The 13,323-nt window shown below is 40.1% G+C and overlaps 1 protein-coding gene across 1 annotated transcript in view; it reads left to right on the top strand.

Annotated features, from left to right (window-relative positions):
• Positions 1–13,323, top strand: part of LOC137630626 (target of rapamycin complex subunit lst8-like) — a 158,663-nt gene that overhangs the window by 41,419 nt on the left and 103,921 nt on the right. The window contains exons 3-4 of the mRNA XM_068362232.1: positions 8,564–8,714; positions 12,881–13,083. Coding sequence (XP_068218333.1) covers positions 8,564–8,714; positions 12,881–13,083 — 354 coding nt within the window. The remainder of the gene's footprint in view (positions 1–8,563; positions 8,715–12,880; positions 13,084–13,323) is intronic.

Genomic DNA, 13,323 nt, shown 5'->3' on the forward strand with positions numbered 1-13,323 from the left:
CTACTGAAAATATAAATGATACCCATCTACAAAATAACTATTTATTGGAAATATATTAAAAATTTAAGTATACAAAAAAAAAGACGACGTAAATGTTCACAAAAAATAGAAATATACATATACACATAAATCCCTTTAGGGACACCTTCTTAAATGGCAAAGCAACAGCGTATAATTGCTGGAAATGAGTTGGACCCATAGAAGTCAAGATCTGAAATGAGAAAAAAAGGGTAACTTTTTTTGGCTAAAAACATTTGTCTAAATTTCATGAATTTTTTGGGGTACCCAAATGAAATAGGAAGAGGCTAATTTTTTTATAGAATAAACTCATATTATCCTAGAACAGAAATACATAATAAAATGTGCACTAAGATGTAATTTACTGTTATAACAGGGGCGAAATCTAAAGGTAATTTTTTGACGGCCTAGTTTCACAATGTAAATTTCTTATGAAAATCATTGTATCTCCTATAAAATATGATATTTATGCATTAACATATACCAAAATATCATGAATTCTATACAGAACAAGAATATATAGAGATATGCCAACTTACCTTTCGGGTATGTCAACAAAATAGCCGCAGACCGCAACAACTCTTACAGCCCAATCTACCACTTGAAATGAAGAATGGGGTTGCAAGCTCCATATTATCATCAACATCTCTTTTTAACTCCATTAGAAGTGTGTTGATGACATCCATGCCGAGGGAATACTGCCTGCTGGCCATTATTGAAGATAAATTCAAAATAAATAGAAAAAAATCAAATTTGCAAAAAATAAGAAAAATTCAGAAATTAGCATTTGGGGGAAAATGGACCTCATGGCAATATATGGCATCTAAGCCAAAACACACCATCCACCCACACTTTCCAACTATAAAGAACCAAACAAGTATCAACACTGTTCGACAATTTATAATTATGTAATAACTTTGCTGTTTGATCACTTACCCCTATAAAGGTATGTCAGGGTCGAGGTCGACCCCTGGGTGGGTAAAAAAACGGGGAAGGAGGGAAGTTAGACGAAAATCAGTCCTAAAGCAGACAATGGCATGTAGACTAGTCACCCCTTGCAGGTCGATCACTTCCATATTCGAGACAGCTGATGATTTATGGGGAAAAAACAGGTTTTGAAAATGCTGTAGGGGTCGCGTACGACCCATCATACCTTTCCTGGGTTAACAGAAAGTTCAACAAAGAGTTCAATTTAAAACAGTCGCGCACAGCACAGATTAAAGTTCACAAACTTAACAACATCTACACAGCGATACGACGGGAGACAAAGTGACCGCGGAAAGAGATGCTGCGGGTTGGAGAAGCGGTCAAAACACCAATCACAGGCTAGATTACAAAACTTGGGTTCTGATTCGTCATCTATCAGCGCTTCAACCAATCACAACCCGTCTTATATGCTACGTAGGTTACCAATTCAAAGTACAAGATACCCTGCGTACAGTATACTGTACAGTAATAATAATAATAATAATAATAATAATAATAATAATAATAATAATAATAATAATAACAATAATAATTTTAATAACAATAACAACAATAATAATAATAATAACGATAAAAATAATAGCTTTACGTACGCTATTTTACGCTTTTGTTGTAGGATGTGTGTGTCTCTCTCTCTCTCTCTCTATCTCTCTCTCTCTCTCGTACGCTAATTCGAAATGTGATTTTTGCAACAAAGAATGCAGTACTACGTACGTATACATACAAAAGATTCATGGAAAAGAAGCACATCCATTACATTTGTAGTACAGTAGTAGCCAACAGCAGCCTTACACCATTCTAATATGGTATGACTGCATCTGATTTGCGTTTCATGTTCGATTTAATTTTACTACGTACTGTATACAGTACTGAATTATCATATGATCACATTCTCTTTTCGTGTTTTATTTCTTTCTGTGCTTAATTATATGTCATATGTAATGCAATGAACAATCAGTAAGAGCAGATTTTACTAATTACAGTATTAATGGAATTACAGGTAACAAAATATCGTATTTGGGGTCTTCAGATATCGCGGTATTTTCGAAATTTCTGGAAAATCCGCGATATGTATATATATATATGGGTTATGGAAAAAACCCACGAAGTGGTGAATCCGCGATGGTCGAACCGCGAAGTAGCGAGGGTTCACTGTAATAATAATAATAATGATAATATTAATCATAATAATAATAATAATAATAGGAAGTCCTAGAGAACATGTTTCTCCGACCAGAGGACCTTCAGCAGTGTGTGGATTCCCTCCTGTCTAGGCCAGTGCTGCTTCTCATTGGAGTTGAGTCCCTCTAGCTGACCGCTCTGCCTAGAAGTAACTCCTCCATTGTCCTTAGAATGAGTTGGTGTCTTCCTTTCATATTTGTCTTTATGGTTAGGTCCGACACTGCCGATGTTTCTCCCTAATAAAGACGCAGTGATATCTTGGTTTACGAGTTTAACTCATTCCGGGTGGGAGTTCATTAATTTAAGTGCTAGTAAGTTAAAAAGTATTTTTCATAAGAAATAAAGTTATTTTTCATAAGAAATAAAGGAAATTCACTGGATTCATTCTATTAGCTCATAAATGCACAAATACAGTAATTTTAGAAGGTTTGTAATACTGTATTAAATATTGAACACTTTATAAGCCCTCTCATCAGAAATAAATACAAATTGATAATTGACAATAGAAAAATAGAAATATTGACAAATTAACTTGCACTTTATCTATGAGGAGAGTCGTGGGTGGCGTGAGTGAGGAGGAGGAAGTTGTGGTGGTGGTCGTGGTTACTGCTTAGTGGGATAATCTCCCTTCATGAGAACCAGTAAAATATTGGGAGGTCACTCTCGAACAACATTCAGTATTAATAACTGCGTCACTTGATTTACGCTTTCTAGACACTTGGTTCTCGTTTTTCACTTCCTTCAACTTTCACTAGGAACTTATTTAAAGATAACTGCGTTTACCTTTTCTTTTAACCCTTTTACCCCTGGGGTATTTGGAAATTTCCAACCCTTAACCCCCAGGGGGTTATTTTTTTCCAAGCACATTTTGCAGTATATTTTTTTTAGATTGCTCTAACAGCCTTAATTTATGTCATAGAGAGGTCAGGTTGGTCTCATATTCTTGGAAAATGCCTGAATTTTCTCAAGAAATTATCTAAAATATGAAAAAAAAAAATTTTATAGCATTTTTTTGCAAGGACGTACCGGTACGTCCATTGGGGTAAAGGGATGGCTTTTGTGAAACGTACCAGTACGTCCTTTGGGGGTAAAAGGGTTAAAATGGTATGAAAATTCAACATCACATTGTTAGTAAATTGATTAAAGGCTAGCCATGACGAAGCCATATCTGGGTGATGTTTCTACATCTCTCTAATTAGGTTTGTCACTCTATCCCTTTTCTTCAGATAAAATCTCCTCCAGAACCTCTTTTTGCTGTTCCTTATGCAACTGTTAACAGCTTCTTAGTTGTTAGTGGCACGCCATGTTCCTCAAGAAGAATGTTGATGTTGTCCTTGTCCACTTTCAGTCCTTTTGACTTTTCCAAGGATAATATTTCATCATCAGCTGCACCCTGCATGGCTTCGAATCCTTCAAAAGCATGTTCAGCAATGCATTCAAGATACAGTTTCCTCCACACGCAATTGAGGGATCTGTTGGTGACCCCTACTGAGGCTTTGTTAATTTTTTCGAGACTTTTGTCATTGTGGAAATGTTCTTTCTAAAACTAGTAGGGTGAGCATGGTCTCTTCAGTTACCTTGAAGCATCAACTGAATATTGCCTTTGTTTATAGCGTTTTTAAATTAGAGGTCACTTGCTGATCCATGGGTCGGAGTATGAGAGCGGTGTTGGGCAGCAGGAACTTGATCCTAATGAATTAGAAAACCTTCATTATGTCGACTTCAGTGGCTGGAGGATGTGCAGGAAAACTGCCCATAAGTAACAAGGCTTGTAGTAGTTCTTCTCCATAGGGTAATTCTTTACCTCGGGCCCAAAAACTTCTTTAACCTATTTCACAAACAATATGAGTCACCCAAGCCTTGTTGCTTGACCACCACATAACATTTAGTTGCTTCTGAATTTTCTATGTCTTCAAGGCTCTTGATTTCTTGGAGTGATACACAAAGAGAGGTTTGATTTTGTAGTCAACACTGGAAATAGCACAGAAAAACACAATTACACAGTCTTTCATGGCCTTGTGACTGGAAATTGCCTTTACTTCTGCTGTAACAAAATTCCTCCTGGACTTCTTCCGAAAAGACTGGTCTCATCACAATTGAACACTTCTTTCGGAATGTAAGATTCAGAATCCCCACACTTTTTTAATTCTGAAAGGAAGGCCTACGCTTCCTTGACATTGGAGCTTGCAGCCTCACTGTTTCGCACAACACTGAATGCCAGTTCTTCTCATGAAATTTTCAAACCAGCCCTGGCTTGCCTTGAATGTCTTTGGTAATTCTTCTATACTCATGCAGCTTGTTTTAAATGGATTCTGCTACTGGTACCACATCTTTATCGATCACTGGCTTGCTCTCCAACCCCTCCCCTTACTCTCTGTCTCTCACTCTATTTGCATTGTCTTCCAAGAAATACCTGTTCATGATGTAGACAACTGCTTAGATTGTCTTTGAAAGTGGCCATATGGCGAGCATGAAACAGGTTAATATTTCATCCTGAGAGTGTGCGTGGAGCAGTGTTTAGCACCAGTATCTGGTATAAGACTGTAGGAGGGCCCCCTCCCATATGTCACGTTCAGGAGGGAAGAAACCTTTATATTGAAAACATTCTTCGAATTTTACCGCAATGGTGGTGTGGAAGAAAAGTTCAGAAAATTTTGGTTATAAAACAATTTTGGAAATACACAAATTTATATAGAAAGAAAGAGAGAAGGAAAGACAGTTAGAGGATAATGAGGTTGAAGAGAATTGGAGAAAGAAGGCAAGCCAGTGATCTTTGGAGACGTGGCACCATAAATGGAATCTTTTTAAAACCAAGTGCTCTCCCCCTATCATCCATTTCTTGCTGTATTAAGTACTGTTTAACTGCTTTTCATTCATCCAGGTAAGCAGCAAGTTTTCAACATTTTCAAGAACAAAAGGCTTTTGTTTCGTCAATTCTGCACTTCTTTCGCAACATAAATGAATTTGATCTCTTCTTTGTTCGTCACCAGGGAGATAGACTTAGGGAAGTGCAATGTCCCAGCACACTGATGACTGGCCTGCTGGGTATAACCTCAGAGTTCTTCGGTCCCAGCGAAAGTCATAGCTTAAATCCTCTCCAGTGGTAACTGTTCCTGTCGGTGTGAGCAGGGATTCCCCGGACTTATGAGTCCGATAGGATCAGAGGGTGAGTGGACCCTCTCTCTCCTTCCCCACTGTTGATGCTCTTGGGTGAGGCATCAAAAGAAAAGGGGGGGGTTCCTCACCTGTCATGACACATGGCCTCAGCTATAAGCCAACATATGGGCCGTGCCACACAAGTCTGCCCGAATTAGAGTGCAAGGTTGCGGGTTCCTAATCTCTTCCAATAACTCCCTTCTTGTCATGGTGGTAGAATACTGTTCAAAGATAATTTGGGCATGGCATAGAACACCCGTTCAAAGAAATTCTTTGCATGACTACTGATTGTCTAGCCGTTAGAAGATGGAATTAGACATGAAGCAACAACATGGTCATCTGTAACCCGATTCAGTGCGGGCAAGGCGAACTTCCTAACAGTCATTCTGACTAGGCGGACTCAGAGAGTGGGTTTCAAGGGATCTTTCGCTCCCTCAATTAGCCAACCAAGTCTTGACACTGGTGGGATTTGAGGACAAGATGTATGATCAGGACGTCTCATGTCCAGAAGTTTTCTAAAGTACTATTAACCAGTAGAGGGTAACCACCCCAACTTGCAGATTACAACGCATTCCCTCAACCTGAGTATGATCAGTGAGCTTTGGGTTTGCGAAGTTTGACAAATTGAGCTGCCCCTCTCAAGGGTAAACACCTTTCTCGTTTGCGAGTTAGATCTTGCCTTGAGTAGTCGCGTCTGCTCAGTGCGAGGAAAAGTGTTGGATTCCTCCTTGACTCTTTCCAGCCCGTCGGAGCGAGGCTCTTTTGACCGAGATGATGAGGCAGTACGAAGGCTGTGTTTAGTCTCATTCCCTCCCTGTCATGTACAATAGACGTCTTCCAGCTTTGCCAACCTGGAACCTTCAGGTTCAGCGCTGAGGGTTCCTTTAAGAACCAAGCTATCCTGGCATGCTAACGCACACGGGGTCATAATTATCTGTAGCGACTCTTAATGTTGGACTGCCCGAGACTACTCGTTAAACTTCTGCAAGAGCACTGGCGAGTGCACGTGCTTCGTCTCATGTTCTTCCAGCTCTTTGACTAGTAGACCCTAGACCAGCGAGAAAGACTTATGCAATGTGGAGGTGTGAGAGCGAACTTTTCTCCCTGACGAGGGTTTACATGAACCAGGTTGGTCGCAAATCCCAATTTGTGGTTGAGTAGACCCTCTTGACCAAGTAGACCTAAGTCCAGTGAGAAAGTCATACATATATAATGTGCGAGGACAAATTTCTCTCATTGACGAGGTATTAGTGAACCCGTGCGTTTGCACAGAGAATAACATGCAAACACTATCCTGGTAGCAGTTCTCTGCTTTGGCAGTTTATGATTGCTTTGCATTAGCAAATGCCACCTTGCGACCACCTGTTCGTCCGGAAGGGAGAGCGCACTCTCTCATGATGGAACCGCCTACCGCAGGAGCATTTCCCCTGAGTTAACAGAATGTTTGTTAGCACAGGGAGGGTGAAAAAGAGTCACAAAGAATATGATCTCTGCGGGGATCCAAAAGGTGATAGATCGCGCCTTGAACCCGAACTCTCCCCCCCCAAGGGTGTAGACCGAGATCATATAATGCTGGGAGTAGGAGTATATCCATATCACTTAAAAAGAACTACTCTGTGGTGCAGGTACTTCAAGCGAGTGTGTGGAAGTGTCAGATGACCTTTTCTACCCACTGCTTGCAAGACGTAACCCACAGGAACATGGAGACATTCTCTTATTGGTCCTGTGGTGGCTGCACAACAATTGGTCTAAACACCTCAAGCTTCTTGATTGGACAAGTAGCAGGCAGTTGAGGGTAGACATTAATCCGGGATGAAGGACAAGAGTGACGGGCCTCATCTTTCCTTCATCTTCCCCTCTCTTGGGGTACAGCACCTTTGGTACGCTGCAAACTGGTCTCCTCCGTATGCTGCAAAGTGTCTCCTCCATATGCAGCTATGAAACATTTTCCTTGTGTAACCTGTTATATGTTTATATATTTGTTGTGTCCCCATTCCCCTACCGAGGCGGGGATCGGGCAATGTCCAATGGCTAGGTCAATGGAGCCCTACTACTTCAAGAATTCTTACCTGGACAAGTCAAAGTGCTTACTATAGTTATCGCACAATCAAACTGATTGCTTAGGCTGTTATCTCGCTCTTACGTATAAGAATTTAGAGAAGTATCACGGTGATTCCTCTATAAAGCTCTTGCAAAGCACGTAGGAACACCTCGGGTCAAAAACCTGTCAGTTGGTTAGTACTGTACTTCCACTCACCTAAGAGTGAGTTTTAACTTATAAAGAGTGAAGCCACCTTCCTTGTTCCAGTACAGGACCAGGAAGGATAATATGTCCGAGGAAGAAAAGAACCTTCCAGTCTGGTTCTAAGGACTCCTGTTTAATGAATGGTGGTTTGTTAATATGTACAAACAAATAAAAAATTTTTGAACTAATATTATATACAAACCTGAGTCCTTTATATTGAAAACTTCCCATCTCAGCCACCCCTCTCGGTCCTAAGCCTAAGGTCAAAGGAAAGAGTCTTTGACAGGTATGTGGGCGGCACTACTCACCTATGCACCCTAAATGCTGAAGACATATCTCTATTTTGATGAATTTGGGTGTCTACAGCTAGAAAAAATATAAATGCTTAAAATTTTTCATATGATGTCTTATATTTATACTGTATAACTTAATTCTATTATGCCTTTTGACTTGAAGTGCTCTCACTCATATACTGTAATTGAGAAAGCACCTTAACTGAAATGACATAAAAGTATTGAAGTACTGTATTCAAAACAAAATACAGCACAGCATACTTGGTTATAAAAAGTGGGAGAGGAAGTTAAGACTGATGCTGTTACATAAGTGAATTTGCTACTCCTTGTGTAATAATGGGTGAATTTTCTACCCCTAGTGTTATAATGGCTTTTTGTCTTTTCCAGTAGTTGCTGTTCTACAGTATATCTGGTGTTATATAACTGAATGCTTTCCTGTACATTATTTGGTGTCATATAACTGTGAATACTAAGATTTTTTTCTGATCCTGTAAGGACATACTGGCTAGAAGTATCATTAAGAGGGCCAACAATTATTTGTATATTTTCAACTGTAGCTGATGTGTCAGTTACCTAACACCATTGAATGCTGTGGTCTGTTATGATTCATTAAAATCCATTGTAATAACACTAGAAATTTAGAATATCTTGAAGGTTGATAATAGTAAATATTTTTTTCTAGATCTCGGAATTTGCATGTGTCAAGAATATTCCAACTTAATGCCCCTGTGAATTGTGCCTGTTTACATCCAAACCAAGCTGAATTGTTTGTTGGAGATCAATCTGGTGTAATACATATATGGGATGTCAAAACAGAGAATAATGAACAGCTGGTAAGTTTTTTATGCAAGTATTGTAAATATATAACTTTTTTTTCGAGGAATTTATATTCTTTATTTACAAAGATATTTTAAGTTACACTATAGCATTTCCTCATATACAAATACAAACCATCATCCTTTTCTAGGAGTATGATTTCTGCTTAGCTGGAATGTCCGTTAAACTTTTAACGAGGTAGTGATAGTTACTGGCTGGTGGAGGATAACCCCCACCCTACTGACAGTCAGCTATGCACTCTCTTTTGATTTTGGCAACAGCTGTATTGACATACTTGTTGCTGTCTGGATGTTAAACTTCCTTTCTATTTCTTTGCAGTTCTTGTTTGTGATGCATGCTTCACGTGTTGACAATCATGTATGTCCTAGAAAGAAATGTGGCATGATTATATGTAAACTTGGTCGCTCTTCATTATCTTACTTTGTTCCGTAACTGGAATATGAACCTATGCTATTTATAAGGGTATTACTTTCGGTGAAGCTGAAAGGCCGAGCTATTGAAATCTAGTAAGGTTTAACTACCCATCCCACTAGGTAGCAGGGGATAGAGGGTTTAGCTAGCTACCCCTCTCACTCTTTACACCTGTGACTGTGCTTCACTTTACTTTTGGCTTTGAGGGAGAGCAGTTGTTGTCCCTCTTCCTCTTTACCTATTTTTTGACTGCCGTTAATCTTTGTTTTTTTAACTATGTTTTCTTCATTATATATATGAAAACATTCTTAAGGTTTTTATATATATATTGTAAGCTTTGTTTATAGTGAATGTTGCGTTTTGTGGGGCATTGTTTGTACGGCAGGTTCTCAAGGAAGGAGAACTTTCCCTTCTGACCTTTCTCCCTTGGACATCGGTCATCCCTTTGGCGGATGGCCTTCCTGTAACTCGGCCGCCACCTCAGGGGAATCGTCTTCGTTGGATACTCCTCTGTTCGGCTGTTATCGCCGCCTCCCCCTCTACATGTTCTTAGAAGGAATCTGCTTTGGGAAGGGAGTGCGCTCCTTTTGCAGCTTAACTTTGGTCATGCTCTTTCTTAAGGCCAACGCCGGTCACTTTTGGCTGGCTGGCAGAATACTCTGAGGAGTACACCTTTCCTGTTCACGGGTTAGGTTGTGCTTCCGAATGGTTTTCTTCATTAATTGAAATTATAACTATTTGTAAGTTAACTTTTTAGCTTCGTTTCCCCCCTTCCTGCCATAGGGTTGAGTGATTTTCCCGAGTATTTAATTTTCTCAGCTGAATTAATTAATTGTATTTCTTGTTTTGTTAGTGTTTTTTACACTGCCGCTCTCCTTTTCCTGTTGATGTCGGCTGGGGAAGGGAATGTCAGTTCTCTTGGTGGACACCTTTCTCATCCGCGGACTAGGTGCAACTCCCAAGGAAGTTTTTGTCACATAATTTTTTTTCTATTTTTTCCTCAGCGTTGCTGTACTTCTTCGTTCGGCTAGGATAGCTGACGTAGAAGAGTAGGCTTCTAAACAAGGTCAGGGTATCACAAAACTTCTCGATGTCCCTAATAGCTCCGTTGTGACAACATGCAGAGTGGTTTCTGGACCTCCCGCATCTGCTCACAGAAGCCCTGAGGAGCTTCCTCCACTACACAATCTACTCAGACAATTACATGTGAAGATCTTCCATCAAGCGATTCCATCACTTCGACTTCACGCCTGGGGGTTATCCAGCCACTCCTCGCAAAGAGAGGCCCTTTGAGACTGGTTGCAAGAAGAATTGTAGGATACTTCCTTGAGTCGTCTGTCTCCGTATATCAGACAAAGTGGTCCATCTTTTGTTATTGGTGTCGTGGACGGGGTATTGCTCTTCTCAGTGCCATTATTCTAATTATAGCCGGAGGTTTTGTTTGACTTCAAGGAGGAAAATCTCTTCTCGGTCTCAGCAGTGAAAGGCTATTGCTCAGCCTTGAGCCTCGTTTTCCGACAAAGCGGAATTAAAATTTCCTCTTCAGTGGAATTCTCTTTCTTCCTGCAGAATTTCTGGCTCACCTGACCCCAGTCTCAAGTCATACCTGCTTGGATTGTAGTGCAAGTACTACAAGTTCTAAAAGGAGCCCTTATGAACCTCTCCGTAAATCGTCAGATCATGACATGACTTTGAAGACGGTTTTCCTATTAACCCTGGCCCTTGCAGAGAGAGGCAGCGAGCTACATGGTGTGTCCTACAACATCACCCATTCAAGGGGATGAGGGCAAGTGACACTCAGTTTTGTCCTCGAGTTTGTGGCTGAGGATAAAAATCTGTCTGTAGCGGATCCGAGATTTTGGCTCTTCCAGATTAAGAATCTTTGTTCCGTAACAGGTAACCAAGATCGGCTGTTACTCTGCCCAGTAAGGGTGCTGAGGAAATATCTTAAAAGAACGGAGTTCACCCTTAGATCACCAGGCTCGTCGTGAGCAGAGGAATTGTCAAGCGGAAGGTAACGAACTCAATCTCTTCCTGTAATAAGCAAGTGATTGAGAGAGCCATACAACAAGGCTCCTCTCCTTCCGGCCATCGACCCTGAACTCATGACATCAGGGATGTTCAGCACATCCATGGTGTTAAAAAAGAAATACTCTGTGATGCAGGTACTACAAGCAGGCGGGCTGAAAGGGCAAACGACGTTCACCGCCCCTTACTTGTAAGACATAACCCTCAGGAGTTTGGATAATTTTACCTTAGGACCTGTGGTGGCTGCACAAGATGTGGCCGATAACACCTCGGCTCCCTTGTAGGACAAGTAGCAGTTGGTTGTGGACAGAAATTACCCGCAAGTAAGACAAGAATGAATGTGCGAATGACTGGCCACTTCTTATTTCATTCTCCCCTTTCTTGGGGTTTCAGCATCCAAGGAACTCTGCAAGCTGACCTCCCAACTCCAAACTACAGGTGGGTACCATTGTCCTTTGTGTAACCCGATTTATATGTACTGTATATATTTGTTATGTCCCTGATCTCTAAGTGAGAGTTGGGCAATGCCTTGGTTAAGTATGGAGTTTAGCTCTAATTTTTACACTTACCTGGTCAAGTCACATTGCTAAATTTTTACACCTAGCACCAATTGTCCAGGCCGTTAACTCGGCTGTTGAATCTGGGCCTTAACTCTCAGAGTTAATGAGGTGACAGTGTGCCTCTAAACAGCTCGCACAAAGCACAGAGTAACACCCCGGGGCAGTTACACGGAGATCTCCATTATAAAGAGCGGAACAGTTAGTATATAGTGCCGAAAAAAAATGACAAATTTGGAAATAATTGTATTTTTCCTACCTATACAAATGTGGAGCTTTTTACACATACAGTACCGGTCTTGCCATCACCTTTCCCCCGGAAGTCCTGCCGCAATTGCAAAAGGACAGTCTGTTACTAGTAAAGGTGTGAGCAGGTTGGTTGGTCTACCCCCACTCCCCCTCCATTAACTAGCGGAAGATAGTTCCACCTCGCAAAAAACTCAACAGCTAGTTTCAGCTTTTGCCAAAATGCATCTCCACTGTAAAGAGCTCCAGGTTTGTTTAGTGAAGAAAAATATAAATTGTTTCCGAATTTGTTCTAATAGCAGCATTTTGTTTGAAACTGTAAAGCATGTGCTTGGAAATATTTATTTCCAGTCATTGTTTATTTTGTGTTTGATAAATTTCCACCCTTTCCCCCTTCTTATCATAATATCAGGGACATGCACAGCTATTTGTACAGGAGGAAACTTCATAAAAAGGGTCTTGCATGAAATACATGAAGAGGATTTATAAACTACTAAAAAGTAGTACAAAAAGACTCCCAGTAGCAATACTGCAGCTTTCAATGTTCACTAGTTACTAATGCTGGACAGTCTTATAACTACCTAAAAATGCAATTGGTTTAATTGTTGGTAATTAGATGATAACTTCAGTGTTTATTTTCACCATTACTTTTTATTTAATTTCTTTAATACTTTCAAGTGCATGTGTATTTTATGCCATAGCCTAAGATAGGATTTAGTATGTTAGAATCATTTATTAACGGTTTATTTGAATGTTTAATTTTATTCTAACTAGTATTTCTTGCAAAAATACATTTCCTTGGACCTGAAGTACTTTCTCAAATATGTATCAAGTCTTGCACCACGCATGATATACAGTATAGGAATTTGTGTTGAAGAGGTTAAGTTACATATTATGAATCATCCCAATTTACCATTCAGATTCCAGAACCAGAGGCTAGCATACAAAGCATCGCTATTGATCCTGAAGGAACTTACATGGCAGCTGTTAACAATAAAGGAAAAGTTTATGTATGGCGACTTTCTGGAGGAACAGGAGATACTCCTATCACTCTTACACCTGCTCGATCCATAGTTGCCCATAACACATATGCTCTCAAGGTGAAATTCAGCCCTGATTCCACGTGAGTATAGCAATTCATTATCTTGCAACACAGTAGTACCCAATTTATTACTTTCTACTTTGTTCACTTTTTTCCTCAGAAGTTCAGAATTGGGTTTGTTGTAAAATTTAGTGTAGATTGCATTGTTGCATCAAAATTAGTATGAATTGGACCAAAATGGCCATGGTTGCTCAAAACAGCAAAACCTAAAGAAAGTGTGAACTCCTTGGATAAGGTAGGAGGTAAGAGCTCTGCATATAC

The sequence above is a fragment of the Palaemon carinicauda genome, chromosome 38, assembly GCF_036898095.1.
Source record: "Palaemon carinicauda isolate YSFRI2023 chromosome 38, ASM3689809v2, whole genome shotgun sequence".
Taxonomy (NCBI): domain Eukaryota; kingdom Metazoa; phylum Arthropoda; class Malacostraca; order Decapoda; family Palaemonidae; genus Palaemon; species Palaemon carinicauda.